The sequence below is a fragment of the Choloepus didactylus genome, chromosome 8 (assembly GCF_015220235.1).
Source record: "Choloepus didactylus isolate mChoDid1 chromosome 8, mChoDid1.pri, whole genome shotgun sequence".
NCBI classification, from domain to species: Eukaryota; Metazoa; Chordata; class Mammalia; order Pilosa; family Megalonychidae; genus Choloepus; species Choloepus didactylus.
In genome coordinates, this window is record NC_051314.1 from 81,307,886 (window position 1) to 81,327,102 (window position 19,217).

General features: G+C 44.8%; 1 protein-coding gene across 2 annotated transcripts; it reads right to left on the bottom strand.

Annotated features, from left to right (window-relative positions):
* Positions 1-18,325, bottom strand: COPZ1 (COPI coat complex subunit zeta 1). Of its 2 annotated transcripts, XM_037847178.1 has the most exons (9): positions 18,260-18,325; positions 8,589-8,657; positions 7,159-7,240; positions 6,463-6,554; positions 5,220-5,275; positions 3,811-3,888; positions 3,596-3,647; positions 2,306-2,344; positions 1-1,447 (listed from the first exon to the last, which is right to left on the bottom strand). In XM_037847178.1, the coding sequence occupies exons 1-9, from the start codon at positions 18,275-18,277 to the stop codon at positions 1,400-1,402; spliced, it is 534 nt and encodes a 177-aa protein (XP_037703106.1). In that variant the 5' UTR covers positions 18,278-18,325; the 3' UTR covers positions 1-1,399. The 2 variants fall into 2 exon arrangements, with proteins under 2 accessions (XP_037703106.1, XP_037703105.1); XM_037847177.1 differs by lacking the exon at positions 18,260-18,325 and having other exon boundaries at positions 8,589-8,699.
* Between the last annotated feature and the right edge of the window lie 892 nt (positions 18,326-19,217).

Here is a 19,217-nt window from a genome sequence, read left to right on the forward strand (position 1 = left end):
CAGTTTGGAAAAAAATGTTTTATTCCTTTTTTACACAGAGCAGTGTATGAAGGTGGCTATCTCCTGACCCCATACAACTCTTACACAAAGATGCCCCCTCAAACATGCTGTTTTCTGCCCCACTTCAGTCTTGGAGAATTGGCAGTTAATGAGTAGAGGAGATTCCTTAACTCTCAAGAAGGTTTTCTGAGACATTTTTGTAAGGAGGAAGTTTGAGTCAATGGGAAAGATGAGACCCAAAAGTGGGTGGTCCATCCTCCATCTTCCTGGGGCAAGCCAAAACCCCAAAGGTTCTATGAAGAAAGGCACCTCTCTCAGCGACCCAGGAAGGGAAAAGCCCAGACCTACTGCTTGGACACAGGGCAGAGGCAGAGGCAGAGAGCATAGGGTTAAGCGGCAGATTTCAGACCCAAGGCAGAGGAGTGCAATTCATGTGGGGGAGTGGAGGGGACTGAGTGAGCCCAGAGGCCCAAGTCATAAATTCCACCCCCTCCCCAGTTTTGAGCAGAAACTCTTCTTCCCAAGACTAGAATGGAGTTTTAGATCCAGGGACTGGCTCTTTTCCAGGGGACAAGCCAGGCAAAGATCCCATGGTTAGTAAAGGTGGAGAGTTAAGCTAGTGGACCAAAAGAACTGACACTCCCACAATGAGCGCACTCAGACCACAGCAGTTTTGAAGCTATAAGCCAGGATCAGGGTAGAGAATGCAGCTGCAACCGAAACATACAATTTTATAAGCCCTATCAAATAAAATTTAAACCACTGTCTCATCTACTCTGTCCCGTCCACATAAGCTGTTCCCAATCTCTTTTTCAAGGCTGGAGGACAGAGCAGTAAGAAGTAAATGGGTGAAAATGCTGAATCCAGTAAGTAAGGCTGCAGCTGAGATTGGATACACCTCTCCCAACCCCTACTCATTCTATAGAGAAGAATTCTCTCTCTCTCCCCTTGCCGGACTTATGGGCTACTGGGATGAAGGCCGGGTAAAGGCAGGAAAACACTCAGCACATTCTTTCTCCTGCTTTGATCTGAAGTATATCTGCAGCAAAGGGCACAGAAGTTGAGGGGAAAATATGAGGAGAGTAGGAGAGTATGGGAGCATAATCCAGTCTAGAAAGAAAGGGGGCATTTTCCCTGCCCTGTTTCTAAATCTGCTGGGACATTTACTCCCAGCACTGCAGGAAGAGTGAGACGGGAACGAAAGGGGAAGTGTGTATGGGCATGGAGGGGGTGTGGGGGGCATGGTGATGGGGGAGACAACTACAGACAAGATGGAGAGTTAAGCATCCTTGCGATCCCCGAGATGACCCTGAGAGCATCAGTGGGGGGACTGGATAAGAAGTCACAGCAGACATGCAGATGTTTGGAAGGGGGTGAGGAGCCAGCAACAGTGGGGTCTTCACCGAAGCAGTGACCACTTGATCTGTTCTTTGGCTGACTGCAGCACCTGCAGAGACAAGGGCAGGGAAAGCTTGCTCAGGTGGCAAGGTGGTGATAGAGATTTGAATTGGGGATCTCCTTCCTCTCACTTGCCTTCCCTGTCCTTAGAGGAATGGGAAAGAGAAAATCCCCAAGGGTAGAGGGATGGGAAGAAGCTCTCTAAGGCCCTAGGGGACTGTCAGTTTGGGAAATTAAAAAAAAAAAAAAAAAATCAAATCTACTAGGATTTGAATCTCCCAAATCCCAGTGGATACCTATTCTCTGAAGAGAAAAGAGATATACCTAGGAGGAAAGAAAAAACAAAACAAAACTGGGGAGTTACTGGACACGTTAAAAAGAAGGGGGGTAAGGGGTACCACATCCAGACAGACTTCTTAATGAAAACTCCCAGTGGGTAGAAAACAGAGTCCCTCCCTTGCCCCACACATCAGGCAGACAATCTATCTGCAGTCAAGGTAAAAGGATCAATCTGAAAAACCTGCATATTCTGGAATATGTATTTCAGCTTAGTCCTCATTTGAATAATAAGAGAAAGAGAGAGAGAAAGAGTGTGTGTGCACAGACCATCTGCTTAAGGCAAGCCTCTGCTGGGGAATAAATCACTGAATGAGGCAGCAGGCAGGGAGGGTTTGAAGGGTACAGAGCAAGGCTGACAGCCACTGTTCACAGGAAACTGGGATAGGAGTTGGGGGTGCAGGTAGACAGCATTTGGCTGTATGAGTCCCAGTTCTCTGGAATAAGAGGGAGGCAAAGATGTGTCTTCAGTCTCTAGTCCCCTTCAGCTTTGGTGGGTTGGGGTGGAATGCTATTCTCTCCTCTTTAGTGACCCAGTCCATCTGCAGAGGAAGAGGGGAGAAAGGCATACCTGAGACACCGTCTGCTCCGTAAGAGGGACATCTTCACCCTATGGCACAGAGAGACAGGCATTCAACGTGAGAGAAAGCTGGAGTAAGACCTGATTGGATTTTGGTACTGGAGAAGGACGAGACGGTCCTTTACACTGAAGCAAAGGGCAGAGGTCCTAAACTTCTCAGTGTCTCAGAGAAGGAGTAGTCATAGGACAGCCAAAATTTTACTTGAGCCAATAGGGTTCATTTCATCCACCCCTCTGTTCTAAGGCAGGCAGCCTTCTTCAAAGATGTATTCCAGTCCAAGTAATCAGCAGGTTTTCAGATCCTCAACTCCCTCAACTTAGGGGTGGGGGACTTCATTCCCTAGTCAGAGAAGACCTTCCTTGAATATCAATATCACCAGGGAAAGAATGAGGGGGAGCCAGGGGTAGTTTAATGGATCGCGCCAGGCCTGATGGGTAACGACAGCATGTTAATTTGAAGAAATAAACTGCTGCAACAGCAGCCTGAGAAGAGGAAGGGGGGAGCAAGCGGGGAGGGACCCTCACTCTTGCCACATAGAGGCATATGTTAGAGGAGAAGATTAAACTATGCAAATGGAGCCCATGGCAGTTAAGAGAGAAGATTTCCCATTACCCAGCACTGTCAGCCTTCACTCTGTGGAGGTCAGAACCAGGACATTCTGTGAATGGGGAGATTTGCTTCACTCAAACATCTCTATACCCCCAAAATTTGCCAGTGGTCTCTCTCTGCATCCACTATTATCTCCCCTGCAGATTCGAAGCCTTCTATGGCTAACTCAGAGGCCCTTTTCTGATATCACTAACACCAAAAAGACTGAGGTTCTGGCAAATAAGTATTTCCTGATGGAGAGGTGCTGTCTTTAGTTCATATAAGACTTTAAAAGACAAGGAAGGCACTCCTCTGCCTCAGATAATTAGGATCCACCCCCAAAGGTAGAATAAGCCAACCTCAATTTCCTTTATAGTTTCAGAACCATGGATATTAAAGTTTCTTTAATTTCATTTACTCATTCAGTAAATATGTATTAAACGTCCACTGTATGCAAAAAGTGTATGAAGCATCATGTTAGGGGTAAAAATAAGTTCATTCTGCCACCTTTTTTTGGGACAATGAGAATTTGAAAGCAAAAGAGAAGGTTGTATTCTACGAGACCCAATCCTTAGATGCATTAATGTAAACAAAACATTAAAAACAAACAAACAACAAAAGCATTCAGCAGGTCTGGCCCTGGAGGGTGTTTATGAGTAGATGGGGATTTAGGGGAACATGCTCCTGCTTACCCTTAAAGCCACCCGGTGTACCACTTGCTGGGGATCACTCTCTAGGATCACCCTACAAAGACAAAGAAGAGACCATTGTTCACTCTGTCCCAAAGGACCATCTTACTATGGGGATAGGATCCTGGGAGACTCGGCCCACTTGCCTTAGAACTGAGGCATTTGCCCTGCTCCCTCAGCCCAGATCCAGGGAGGTCGGGACAGGTCAGAGAACTCACCCTCCATCCACAATTTCATCCACAGCCAAGAAGAGCCCCTCCATGTTCTCCAGCAGAGCTCGCTTTTCCACATTTTTCCTGAAACCCCAAGAGAAGAGAAAACCCAGCCTGTGTGTGAAAGAACTCCTAGGACATGATCTCAGTTGGGGATCCCAAACTAGACCAATAAATGTCTCCACCAACCATACAAAGAAGTTAATAAGGGGAAAAAGAACTTTTTCCCTAATCCACTCTAAACTCTTTCCTACTCTTAGCTGAGTAAGGATCAGGAATGCAAGGAAAGAAATTTGTAAAAACATAGCCTATTTCTGTCTATTCAGAGGTGGATTATCCAGATCTATTGTTTCTTTCCTACCTGCTATGATGCTGCTCATGACACTGCTTGTGAACACAGACATGAATGAGTGGAAAAAAGGAAAAATAAACGAAGTTAAAACTCAATCAGGAGTGGCGAGAGGTGGGGGAGGGCTTGAGTGCAAACTATTTGCACTTGTGCTCTGACAAACTGCCTGTCTCTCTCCTCTGCCCTTCCTCCCTCTCCCTCACCAGCTCTGCTCAGGCCCTGAAAAGAAGCCCAACCAGAGGGCTGGAAACAGTCAGAGCACACATCCACCAGACTCAGATCCGGTGGCTGGGGCATGTGGCTAATCACATCCGTCAGTTTGACTCCTTCACTAGATCACCCAAAATGAAGTCTATTCATTCATCTAGCTAAGAAATAAATCATTCCCTTCCTGAGGAAATCTGAGCCATTTGCCCTGCTGATTTTGTGAGGCTGAGAGAGCCTGCTGCTCTGTTCCAGATGGCTGTCTGTACTGGGTTCACTTGGGAGCTGCTGGGGGAATGAAGTTCGGAGCCCTGAGGATGTTTTCAGGAAAAGTATCTTATGTCTCTTCTACTACCCGTCTCCATGGGGAACAGAGGGTTGGTGGGGAGGTGGAAAGAGAGGACAGTGTCAATGGCACATTCTTCCTGTTCTAACAGAAGGGAAAAACTAAGGGCTAGAAATGAAAAGCTGAAGTGTTGCCTCCATTCCCAGGGTACTGATGTTTCATCTGGGACATTTCCCTATGCTTGCCTTTTCCCTAACTCTAGTGTAGGGAATGAAGCCTGGGAAAGCACTTGAGGTTGCTTCTTAGAACTCTGATGGAGCCATAGGGAACGAGAGTAGACAGGGAAATGAAGATTCTACTCCCTTTCAATACCCTTCCTTAGCAGGAGAATTAGTCCAGAGCTGGGGCATGCTCTCCATCCAGTCATCCCTGTCAGCATGAATTACTCTGAGATAAGAAGCCCAATTTCTGAAGCTAAACTGACTCCCTGGAGCCTCTGCTTATCCCTCACAAATCCTGGGGTCCTAAAGAATAGATACATCCCTCCCAAACCAACATCAAGAATGGTCTGCTCACCTTAGCATCTGGCTCAATGAGTCGAAGAGGCAGTTCAGAACAGCCATGAGCATCAGCTGTTGAGAGACAAAGGAAGAAGAAGATAAAGTCCTGAAAGCTACTACCTGAAAATAAAACCTTCTAATGCACTGAGCATCAAAAGACACAGTCTTTCAAAAAGAATAAAAAGCATAAGGTGAAAGTGAGAGCAAGATAGGAAAAGGACTTGCAGTTTCTCACAGAAATAAATTTTGCTACACGATCCCCACAATTTGAAGTCTCTTTTGGCCAGAATGTTCAAACATAACTTTCCTGTCATAGTCCTCTGCATGTCTTCATCAACTGTACATGTGTCACCTGATGTCTTAGGTATAAAAGTCATTAACCAATCAACAGCTGAGGTCAGAGGAAGGCTGCAGAGTGAGTGGAAAGAGAATGGGCTTTGGAGTCAGACAGATCTAGGTCTGAAACCCAGCTGACTCATTTTCTAGACGTGTGACCCTAGTAAAGTTGTTAGTTTGAACCACATGAAACCGCCACTTTTATAGTTCAGCAATGGTCAAATACAAGTAATTTCATATGGTTTCTCATAGTTCAGTCTCCTCATCTGTAGAAAAAAGGGGTACTAATGTCTATGATTCATAGAAATTTGCAAGGTTTGAATAACAATGTACTTATAGCAATAATAACTCAATAAAAGTTGGTTCCCTCAAACTTTTACTTTTGCCTCAAATTTTCTGGAGTTAGGAAGGTTTATTTTCACTTACCTACACTCCCAGAAGTTGCTACCTGAGGTAAACAGCTTTTCCTGTGTATAGGAAGCAGGTTAGGACTATACCCACAGCCTTCCCAAGTGACTCATTCACAATGTATGGCTTCACACATTCAATTAGGGTCAGTCAGGGTGTTGACTAATTGGTCCAAACTGGGTGAGGTGCAGATTCTAATTCACTGAGCATCAAAAGACCCAACCTGGATGACACCTCGGGGAAAAGAAAGACCTATCTAGGGAGGGCCACTGACATCATATGTTAATATGTATTAAAACATATATGTTGTCTCCTACATGGAAATAAAAGGAAATAAATCTCCTTTCTAGGCTGAAGAATTTGCAGAGCCATGTTTGTGAGGCTGACAGGGATCTCTGACAACTTCACTAGCCCAGTCAGAAGCCAGAGGAAAGAAGCATCCCTAGGACCCAGAACCAGTGGTTGCTTCCTGACTGTGGTTTAGAAGTGGGATCAGAGAGGGTGGGGATTCTCACCTCATTTTCATAGGAGCTGCCAATCACATAGAAATAGAGATCAATACTGCTTTTATATACCACTGTCAAGCCTTCCAAGAGGGCAATTTCACCTGGGGAAGAAAAGTGGAAACAGTGGGTAGCCTGAGATAAGGAGGTAGGAGTCACCATGAACTCCTGGGATCCAGCTCTTTTGGGTTGCAGTAAGGCAGGTTGTAAAAACCCCCAAAGATCGAAGGGGACCTACTTTTTCTTTCTGAAGGTAGCAAAAGAAGGGAAATATAAAGGGGGAGTCTAAATGTATCCTCTCCCCTAACCCCCTGCCACTACCCCTTACTCCCCTCCTTGTATGTAAGACAGGATACTAGTCAATCCTTCGGAGGTGAAAATGCAGAGCGGTCACCTTTACAGACTTCCATTTACCTGCCCTAATGGATGCGGTACAATAAGCAGAGCTGCAGTTAAATTTGTCAAGTGAGGCTCATAAATCCAGGGACTAGACAGGTAGCTAACAGCCAACCTTCCAGCATGGTATTCCCGTGTGAGGTACACTCACCTCCCCATTACATTTCTGTAGAGTTTATTATATGAAGGGAGGAGGAGAAAAGAGAGAAAAAGGAGGCAGAGTAATTTCACCCTTTCTCTGCAGCCCTACCGCCATTCCCTTCCCACCATGGTTCCCCTGGCATGGGGAGTAGTGAAAGGAAAACGACCTACTGTCAGTCCGATGGGTCTTGTTGAAAATGTTCTTCTCAAAGGTCTTTTGCTCCTTGACACTGGGGTAGGTGTCGTCATAGTACTGGTCAGAGGGAAGGGAGACAGAGTTGGGTCGTTAAAGCTGGAAGCCCAGAATGATTAGTGACTGTGTTTTGCCCTAGGATCTTGGATTTCTGTCCTTCGAGGCACAGAAGGAGGGAGAAATACTGGCAGGAAAAAGGAAGAAGGACTGTAGAGGCAAGAAATGGACAGTGAGTAATCTAATACAAAAAAAATTTTACATGTCCCTGCTGTGAGCAACCCCACCTCACATTTCTAAGACTGTATGAGGACTGAGGCCTCTGAGCCCTATGACAAGGCTCTGTTCCTGTCTGCACTCTGGAAGAGCTCTCCTGACACCATGCTCAGCAAGTGCCTCCCAGGAGCGACCCTGTGACGGGGAGCAGTGCCAGTGGACACAAAAGGCACTAGATGCTCAGAACACTCCTCTTAGACCTTGCTCACTTTATGAAGTTGAGCAATGGAGAAAAGCTGCAAAAACCTCCTCCAAAGAATAGCAAACCCTGCCCTGTGTTCTCTCATACCTTAGCTTTTCTTTCTACAAACAGAAAGAAGCAGGAGGCAAGCCAGCACATTGCTGAGCCCACTCCCAAGCTCTCCCTGGCAAGGGGGCAGACATGCAGGCTGCTAAATCGCTCTGCTCTTTAGGGGCTAATCCGTCGCAGTCAGCTGAAGACCTATGACAGGTCTGGCATTTAGTAACTGGATAACTGTTTCAAAAGGTGTCCTGCATAGTTACATCCAATTACAGGGAGGAACAGCTGGTGAATTCTAAACTAATCTCTACCTGCTGATTGATTTATGCTATGCTCGCCCGGAGTTAATACACCAGGGACAGAAGAAATTTCTACAGGAGGGGGAGAATATGGAGGGAGAGGAAAGGGGTGTCCTTTCTCTTCTCTTTCAATAGACTCAAAGTTAGAAATGTCACACTGGGGAAGTCAGCAGGCAACAAGCTTGGTGGTGACTGAAGACCCAGGGCTGGAACCCTAGACCTACAGGAGAGGTCCCTGGAAACTGAGAGGTCCCAGGCAGTGGGACGAGGTAAGAGGAAAGGGACCAGAAGTGATGGGCACAGGCAGGCTGCTTCTCATGTCTAGGCACTGCTTGTGCAGGAAGCAAGGATCTGAAGCTTTTCCCTGCTCTGATGCTGATAACAAAGGAGGCTAAGGTCCTAGGATGACAAGTGGGGAAGCAGGGAAACTAAGGGACAGAAGCAGTTCAGGTTTTATCTGGAGTGGTCATGGTAAGATGGAAGAATTCTCAAAATTCCTGTATCAAGGAATATGAGTTAGTAGGGTCAGTCCCAAATTGGAATCTCAGAATAAGTCTTTGTCCTGCTTCTAAACAAGCCTAAGAGGGAATCTCACCTTGGCAAAAAGTCGATCTCCATCATTGTCCAGAATCAGGATGGCTTTGACAGTATACAGGGAGGGTTCCTGAAGAGATATGAACAAACTTTCAGCCCTGAAGGATGCCATCCCTGGCAAACCAGATACCTTCTCTTAGTACTCCTGGGGCTGCAAGGGGGTACAGCGATGCCTCTGTATATCCCCTATCCCAAACCAGTTAGATTTTGACTTTTCCCACTGAGAAGGACCAAGTGGTGAATGAAGTGAATTGAGAGAGGGGGGCATTTTAACGAAGGACTCAAAAGCAGCATCAGAGAACCAGTTTTGTTGAGCCAGCCTCACAGAAGGCTTAACATGGGTGGGTCATGCTGTTATTTCCAAATATAATATTACAGTTATTTTCCAAACTACCCTCCCTCCCTGGTCTTGCAGGCACAGGTGGATAGGGAATGTGACTGGATTAATTAACAGGCATTGCACAAGGCCATTTGAAAACAGGGTTGAATGCCCTGGTGTACTTGGAAGTTTCTGCAGTCCCAATGCAGCAGCAATGCAGAGGCATAAAGTAAGCCTTCCCTAAACCACCCACACACTGGGCAGAGGGAAATGAGCACACACACTCTCACACATGCTAGCACAACAGTTCTGAATGCAGCCCCAGTGAGATATCCGTCTTCCAAGACTTCCCGTGTAATTCCAATTCCTCCACTACACTCCCAGCCACTACCACTTAGCTTGCTGCAACAAAGACAAACCTGAATGTTGGGGGAGTTAAGAAGCAGTGAGAAAAGCTATCTGAAAAACACTCTGGGGCTTGGAGACAGTCAGCAGGAGGGGACTTTTCTTTTACTACCAATAATCAGACTTTGAGGACACAAGCTTTCATGAAGGAATTGCAGCTTCGGCCTTGATGGTTACATTCAACTTCTTTCTTCAACTACAAGCCTACCATTTTGCAAAAGCTGCAGTGGCCTGGTGTTCTCTTCTCTCCCTACAACTTCTAGGGAACCATCTCACTAGGAAAGGAAGGAGGGAAGGAAGGGAGGGCAATGGTATATGCATGGAAGGAGTTTCTAATCTCACATTTCTTTACTTTCTAATCAACACTGAGTACCATAGATACCCCCTGTGCTACGAGACAAGGCTTTTGCTTTGTCCCTCCTTTTCCTGACCTTACTTAGAAAGCTCACAGTCCTCACAGGGACCAAACATATTCTTCAAGCAAGCATGTGTTTAAAAAAGACCCAAGGGTGAGGAGGAAAGAATCATTGTCAAGGTCCCAGAAACTGCAGCTTCTGAAAAGGTAAACTGTCCCATGGGGCTCCAGGAGGTTTATGTTCCCACATAAAGAACCAGCCCTAGCTCAGGGGGAGTTAAGAATGAGAGCAAAGGGAACCCAGTCTTTTGACAACAAGGTGATGGAGCATGTAAGTTTTCCTCACTTGAATTTCAGGGCAGCAATTCTGGTTGGTTCACTGATTTATCCCAAGTGCCCAGAACAATGCCTGGCACACACTAAACTCTCAATATTTGTTGAATGAGAGAATAAATGAAGTTTGAGAACAAAGTAAGAGTTTCTTGATGCAGTAAGCATCCAGCAGAACCTCTTTTAATTAGACTACCACACACAGGTGGATTTTCTGGTGGGCCTATCTTGGCTGACATTACTATCAACCTTGTGTCTCCTCTGGTAAGCACTCCTTAGCGATTCCCACCCAATAGACATTAATTTCTGGAATAAACGAGGCCTGAGGAATTCCTCCCTCAAACCAGGGAACTTTGTGACTAGCAGAGGGAAGTCCTCTATAGAGTCTCAAAGAAAAGGTAAGAAGCAGCTCTCCCAACTCCTAAATCCCAACAGAAAGGTCTCCCCACAAAGCAGGCTCAGAACTACAGCAACTTGGGTCCTCAATTCACCAAAAGGGGGCCACCAATGGGACTGAATTTCCTTAATAAAAGAAAAGAAATTCACAAGTAGGGAAATTTAGAGGAAACAATTTTCCCCACAATGTTTTCCCCTGGAGATCTTTGGCTCTGTTTCTCTACTCACATTCAAAGCAATCTTAGAGAGGTGCCCATTGGTTTACACTGGGCACTGATCTGGCAGAGGTAACTGGTTCTTGCAGCCATGAGCCTGGCATCCCTAAAAGGAATGGGAACCCAGACAGAAGAAAAACCCTCACGGCCACCAGCCAACTGGGAGAGTCAGACAATGTCCTTCATGGCCAACAGGGTGTAAGTGCCTAAAACAGCCATGCTGGCAGAGAGAGAAACAGATCCCTGGGTTCCATCCCTGGCTCTTTTCACTGGCTTCCTGGAAGACGTTATCAAAGAAACCCCAGAAATGGAAACATTGGATCTTCTTGGGAAGAATACAAAGGCAAAGGAAGGCAAAGAAAAAGACCAAATTAGGCAGATTACAGCTCCAAAAGGGGTAAGAAAGCACTAAAGAAAAGGCTGGTCACCTGAAACTTGCAAAAGAAGAACCACACCAAATAAAGCTGAGAATTTAGACAAGAGCTTAAACACGCCTTTCATATTCCATTCTGCTACAGCAGGAGCCAGCAGCTTCTCCTTTACTTCTCCTGCCACCTCCTGACTGCAGCTGGTTCCACCTCAGCCTGGGGCCCTTACCTCTGAGGAACGGGGAGGGCCAGGAGCTCCCCTCATGCTATAAAACCAGCCAACTTAAAGGCCCCGAAAGCCATTACTGATAATGTAATTTCATTTCAAGTTTTTGCAAAGGGCAAGTTTATAAATAACTCCCAGCTATTGAGAAATGGGCTTCCTGGACAATGGACTAGGCTTGACCTTGTAACAGATTAAATGCTGATTATTGAGAAAGACCCTACAAGCTTAGGGGCATGTTCAAAGAATTTAAAAGGTCTATTCTTTCCTCCCACCCTCAAAATGGGCAGCCGCTAGAAAGCTTTCGAGACAAAGTTCTGTGATGCACTGACTTTCAGAGAGCCACAGCCTGAGTGTATAACAGAACTTCACCTCAAATGCTAATGGTGCCTGGAAATGATGTGTAGGCAGATTGGTCTGTGGGAGGTTGAGAGGCTCAGATAAGATTTTCATGTATGTCTTTATTATCAAAAAAAATTAGAATGCTCTTCAACTAGAGTTGAAACAACAGTGAATAAGCAACTAGGCTGCTGAAAATGAGTTCTGAGATCTCAATCAGGGGCTTCTGAAGTTTGGTGAAAAACATCAGCATCTCCCAGTACCCCCTCCCCTAGCACACAGAGGACTAGAAGGGAAGAATCATTCCTGGTGCTGCCCCCTATGGACCTTCTGGAGGACCTGCAGCTTCCTCAAGCTTCAGTCATCAGCAAAAATACCAAGACAGCTCTGGATAACAGCTCGCTATTTGTGCATCTTGTAAGTCAAACTAGTAGAGGAAGAAAAAGCCCTGTATATACATATATATATAGGCTGAGAAGACATTTGGGGGCTATGACTAATTACTTATTTGATTCACTTAGGCGAAAAAAAAAAATCAAGATGCCTTTAAGGAGTTAGAAGATGCTATCCACAGAGCAGAAAGAGCACAAGTAAGAATCTGATTGAGATTCCTGGAAAGTTCTTCATTCCCTACATACAAAGAAATCCTTAGGGCCATGTCAATAGGTCTTGATCAATTAGAAACCATAGAGGGTTGCGCTTCCCTCAACCCTATTTATAAAGTAAAACCAAAACAGGTCAGAGGCCCTAGAAGGAGAAATTCCTAGCCACCACCCCAGTCAAGCAAGCCTCCTGATTCTGTGCTAACTTCTTTCAAACAAAAAACTCCTCTGAGGATGAGGGCTCCAACTTGCCAGTCACAACATCTGAGACTTCAGATGAAAAGAAAAGAAGAATTAGCTAAAAGCCTTTGCCAGTGAAAAGCAGTTTTCACATACCACCTAATGGTTTCCTTAGATTCAAGAAGCACAGCTCAAGAAAAAATAGGAGCTGCAAGCACCAAAGAAAATTACTCAGCTGACACAAGACTGACTATTGGTTATAAGGAGGAAACAGAACACATGTCTTGGAAAGAAATGATGGCAGGAAAAGACACCTAGAAAGAACCTTTCTACCTGACACAGATACAACACACATTGTGGAAAGCACAGTCATCTCAACAATTCTGGCATTACGTGTAACACAACAGGAGAAAATGTCTCTGAACTCCTGAAACATCTGTATTATACTCTGGCTCAGCCATTAACTCAAGAACTACCTTTCTCTAGGACTCACCTTCCTCATCAGAGAAATGAGAGGCCTGACCTAAATCAGTTGAGGTTAATACCCTTTTTGTTACAGCAGACCCCTTTGATAAGGTGATGAAATCTACGTACCTTGTTCCCAGAAAAATAACATTCACAAATTTTTATGATTTCAGGGTGTTCACAGACCTGGGTTTAGAATTAAATCTGAGATTCTCTCTGAAGATAATGATGGTGTGGGGAGGGAGGGGGAAAAAAAGAGGAAAATGAATGATACTTTTGTAAAATCATCCCCTCCCCTTTGCCTGGTACCCAGCAATGACTTCAATAAATACACGTGTGGCCTTCATAAATGAATGAATATGACTAAGAAAACTAACACAGCCAGCAGGGGGAGCAAAGGTCAGCACCACACCCCACCAGCTTTTCAGGGCTGAATGTGGCAGCTGTGAGATGGGCAGGGCAGAGATGGGAAGAACAAGGCCCCCAAGTTCTTCAGGAATGCCAAGTCTCAGTCCCTTCCTGAAAAATCAGAACACCTATCTGTTGGAGAATTTTTTTGCTCAGGGATCACACAGTCTCTAATTCTTCAACGATCATGGAAGTGCAAAGAATCACAGAAATGGAGGACAAAGCAGCACTGCTGGGAAAAGAAATAAATAAGCAGAAGTCAGATTGTACTCCACACCCTTAGGTCAAGGGCAACATTAGAACTTCCTACCTTTCCAGTTTGGTAATCCAGGAGCCCTCATTTAAATATCATTCAGCAAAGGGAAAAACCAAATGGGGCAAGGTCCTTCATTATGATTTGTATCATGATTTATGCCCCTCCCCATCCCCAGCTCCTGGAAAGGAAAGGCCAGTCTCTGAAAGAATGAACTGATAACCTCTGTGTTCCTCTTTCAGTCTATTTGCTCCCCCAAATCAGCCTCCAAGGTTATCCTCTCCCTGGTTCCAGGCTCCTCCTAAAAGCCACACAGCAGGGAAAAGGAGTTGAAGAAAATTGGTAGGCAGAGCTATCTAGGCTAGGGACCTTAAGGACAGGAGCTCTCCCTCTAACCAATCTGGTTAGAAAGTCTGTTCTGCCCAGAATTGGGGGAGGTAGAGCAGAGCACTGCATGAGAGCCCTTGCCAGGGCAGGCATCTTATAATGTGAGGCATTACGACTCCCTCTTCCTAATTACTCTGGCATAAGTGGTTAGGTAGGCAGTGATTCTTTATTCCCATCCCACTCTTTATTTGCCTCCTCTAGTTCCCCTTTTCACTAGTTTTCTTGTCAGTATCCTGACTCTAACCAGGTTAAGTCTGGTAAAGAGCAAGGCTGCCAAGTATTTTGATGCAAAAGATCCTAAATCTGCCTCCCAGGAAAGATTTGGCTTCTCACGGGTCTGACTTTCTTCACGTGGAAGCCCCCTCCTCCTCTTCTGACCATGTGACGGCTCCCCTAGACCTTTGCTATAATTTATACCTTGCCAGGGACCAACTCTTTCCCACCACTGTAAAGGAGAGGGAAAAAATATATATAAATACGTTGGAAATCTATAACAAGGTCTTCTCAGAGGGCAAGACATGGGGAGAGTTAGAAGCAGCATCAATTGCTCTTTGGGGGTTTTAGTTCAAGCCAAGGTCTGCTTCCAGCAATCAACCATTAAAACAAGCCGGCCAGAGTAACAGCACAGTTTATTCTGATCATTTAATGTGAAGTGTCAATAAATTAAACTTCAATCAATTAAACTAGGTGTGCAATAACCCAGATGGACACCCCGACACCAACATAATCACAATAAAAATTTTTATGGCTGCCAGGGACCTCACCGGGGGCAGTGCTGGCACTGCTTGCGCCCTAGCTGAGAAATATATCTCCACAGTGCAGGAACAAGGAGATTGCTTCTCCTAACGAAAAGGAGGGGCCGGGCACTGGCAAGGACGCAGCTGGGATAGGGGCACAGGGGACTGCCAGGGACGAGATGGGAGTGCTTTGGGGGCTTAATGTAATTGATACCTTTGCCCAGAGCAGGGGGAAGAGGCATTTAGGCCAAGTACCTCCACTGTTAGTGCCAAAGGAATTTAACAAAAGCCCCATTAAGATGATTCAGGAAGCCAAGGCCATGGAGCAACATCAACCTCTAAGAGTCACTGATGTATTCTGCAAATGTACACAGACCCTTCTGCACTCTGGATGGCTTGACTTTTGTATGGGGCTTAGAATTCAGGATTTGGTCACTGTTTTAGGATAAAAATATTACTAATGGAAAAGGAAGCATAGAATTAGAAGTCTAGTCTTTAAAGTACTGGAAAAGCACACAGAAAGCAAATCCAGAGGATGGGGAAAAATGAAACTTATGAGGGAAGATTTAAAGATCTAGACTGCTAGAGTAATTCAGACTTGAGAAAAAAAAAAGTTAAGGGTTGAAGGGGACAAGAATCTTGTCTTTAAAATTCTATAGAGTATTAATGGAGAATGGTGACCTGCTGAGATCCTTCTCCATTCACAACTGAAAAAGGGAAAACCAGCAGAAATAGCAGAAGAGAGGAAGCAAAGTTCAAAGACAGAGGTTGGGAGCATTATTATTAAGCACTGGGAACTGAGGGAGATGAAAGAGTCACTTTCCTTAGGAATTACAAGGAAACAAATCTGTTTGAAAGCTAGGGCTGGATTACTTAATTCAAGAAAGACATGTGACCCATTCTAAAGTACTTAAATGAAGGGAATCTACTGGTATTTATAAATTCCCATAATCAGAGCAAACTCAGATCAATGATTCCACTTGACCACCTCTAGTTTACTCTTTCCTTCTTCTCAACACCCTCCAGCTGTGTGTTTTGTCAAGGTGAATGAGGACAGAAGAATATTCTCTGATTAGATTTCTCCAGAGGTCCAGCCAAACCAAGAAACAGAAATGTGAAGGGAGGAAACTGAAAGGAACTCTGGACGGAATCTGCCCTCTCTAAGGAGTGGCTTGTCTAACACTCTTCTGGACATTAAACTCTTGGTTCAATAGAGTAGAGATCTAAGGCAAGATTCAGGGGGTCCTCATTCTTTTTACAGGGAAGATGACAACCTAAGAATCAAGAGATACTGCTTACTAGACAAAAGAAATGATGAGGGAAAAAAAAGAGCAATAAAGAAGGTCGATTCAGAATCAAATGGAGCTAAATCTGGTGGGCCAGTGTGTAACAGTAGTGAGGAGTGAAATAGAGATTTAAGAAATAACACCTGATTCTCAACCAGCATTCCTCATCTGAGCCACAGAAAACAGAAAATTATTTAAGTGACTACTTTCTCACTTCTCCCAATGGATGGTATACAACCAATTGCATTCTGGATATAGTAGAGAGAGGCTGATTCATACAATGGATACCTTAAGGCATTATGGCTCATGGAACTCAAGTTGAGAAAGGCTGGAAAGATGGAGAAAAGTGTATAAATTCTTAATTGGGGGCCCCAAATAACCGAATGTAAAGAGCGAAAAATGTTGGAAACAGTTGACGACCCAGAGGAAAGAAAACACTAATTTAATAGCCTAAATTAAACAGAAGACCAGTACAGGGACTGATACCTGTTGGTACAAAAACTGTTGGTTGAAAGGACAATTCTGCATAGAGAAGAGGTGGAAAGCCCATAGTGAGAGAACCTTGGTAACATCACAGAGGGACTTGGTCTCGAAGGTTGACGAAATAAAAATCTAATCCTAATTTTGACATTGTGCTTCCTTGAGCAAGCCCTTTTCCCAATACTTTGGTTTCCCCTTATTCCATTACATAGGTCACTCATGATAAAAAAAAAAAAAGCATGAGAATTATTATTATTGTGGTAACATACATACAACTGAAAATTTCCCCTTTTAACCACTTTCAAGTATACACTTCAGTGGTAATAATCATATTCACCACCATCCATTACCAAAAATCTTCCAGTACCCTACACAAAAACTCCCTACTCACTAAGCACTGACTCCTTCAGTATGTTTTTAAAGCAAAGTTCTGGGATATCTGACCAAGTTAGCAGGATACTATGAATGCAGCATCTTAGGTACAGATGCAAGTGGATATAAAGGAAGAGGTGGGTTGATAGAAACGTCATTCAGAAAGAAGAGAGAGGGATCTAACGTATGAGAAAATGTGACAAAGGGAAGACTTTCACTTATAACTCCCTCAGTTCACCACTACTCCCGGCCCCCTTGGTAAAAGGGCTCCCTATCATCTTTCTCACTCCTTTACCTCCAAGCATGCTCCCTTCTAAACAGGTATAGGGCAGGGTTTAAAAATTTCTAAAAACTTCCAAAGAAACCAATTCCCTAGCATCTAGACTGTTAACTGGTTACGGATACTAGTTAACTGCCTGCAAAAACAAACAAACAAAAATCTTATTAAACTACCTTGATTTTAAGCTTTCTACTTAGATTTGACCAACCCATATGATAAGAAGGAATTATCTCCACCTTTGCCAGTTTCGAAAGAGGGCAACTGAAACTTGTTACTCTCTTTTACCTGATGATGAGGATCTGGATATCTATGTGCATTAAGTCAAAGGAAAAGAAAAGTCTCCTGGGAAGTGGTCTAGAGTTCAACTGAAGGAGGCCAGGAGCTAAGTTCACATCATATCACAAATTCATATTCATATATATATATATAAAATATATATATTATATATATATATATATATATCCCATAATTGAAAACAGATAGGGTACTTTTGAGAGAAATGCTCAGGTCCAGTCTGAAGAAGGAGTAACAGGTATTTTACTGGTTTGAACAAGCAAAATGGATGTTATGAATAAAAGGGCTAACATGCCTTTTGGCCACCAAAATTCTCATGTAGCCAGGAGAGAGCCAGTATCCCAGATCCTATGGTAAGAATTCCAAAAGTCTAAATAAGGAGGGAAAAGAAAAACAGAATAAAGAGTCTGGAAAAATATTCTACAATCCATACTAACTCTACGAGGTATTCCAGAATTTCAGTGGAATACTGACTCTTCATCATGACAGACATACATAACAAGGATTAACGGGAAACCGAAGGAGAAAAAAGTTTTTTGAAGGAATGTGACAGGGCATGGAGGGTCAAACCCTTAGAGCCATCAGGAAGAGCCTGTGATGACAAAATACCTACAATTTGGGGCGAGTTTGGAGATCTGAGAAAATTCAGATCAGGAGGAGATCATCCACAATGCAAAGAATTAGGTGAAACTGAAAGAACCCCCCAACCCTATACGCTTATAATTCTACGTTTCCTGGGATTCCATCTGCTCCCTTCAACTTTCTACCGACTCTATGCCCTCTCCCCGGCAGGGCTTCCTACTCTGGTCCGAGGCTTTAGCTCCTACGCTAGGCCATACACTTATTCCGGGGGCCAGCAGAATCTTCAGTCCCCGAGAATTACCCAGAACTGCCCCATCTCCTCCCTCCGGTCGAGCTAAACCCGAGTCCCGGCCCCTCTGGACACTGCAGCAGCTCAGCCGCCCCTCCGACTCCTACCAAAATCAGCGCCTCCATCTTGCGCCGCAGCTGGTGCCGACGTGGAGCCGCAAAAGCAACGCCGCTGCTGATTGGCTCTACGTCCTCATTAGGCACTCCCCAGAATAGGGGTCATTGGACTACCAGGTGCCAGAATTACTCTACTGACCAATCAGTGTACTATCTTTCTTGGCGGACGTGAGCTATCCAACCAGAAAATGCAAGTATCTGATTGTCAGCTTGAATACTCAATAAAAAGCCAAAGCCGCTAACTGAATGGGGCGGGGAGTCACTGGGGCGGGGTTGTTTCCATGGGGAACAGGGGAAGCGATGATTAATTTTCCATTGGTAGAGTGGAAGGCACGTGTTATCTTGGGGCCCGCCTTAGTAACTTTAATCCGCACTCCCTGTAGAGGGCGCTATGCCCTTTTAGCCCTTAACACTGGCAGCTCCCGACAGAATCCTATCTTAATCCCTATTCCAAGAACCCCCGCTAGTCCCATGTTACCTCTCGGTTGCTATAGCAGCCACGGATAACTGCCCCCGGGCTCTGTCAGCTCACTTCAGCATCCTCACGGAAAGTCAGTACAACGAAAAGGGGAGCCACTAGATGCTAGTTAACACGCCGGGCATCTAGTGACTCCACTTTATGGTTGTAAAGATGAACCAAGGCCACCATGGTAACGATCTTCCCAAGATGGAGTCTCATGCTTTGCTGGTGCCATGCAAAGACAAGCCAGTGAGTTTCTCTTTGGTCCTTTGGTCCGACATGAAACGGGATATTAGAGCTTTGGATGCCTGAAAGGAGAGAATAGAAGGGGCAAAGGGTTTGTAAAGGGACCAGGATAAGGGAGGGTACAGGGAGCAGTGTCTGCGGTTTTCCAGTAGGGACAAGCCGTTGCAAAACGAGAAAAGAGAAGTTTACTAAGTGCAGAGATTTCACAATGGGGCATGGTTTTGATGAAGTTTGGCTTTCCCC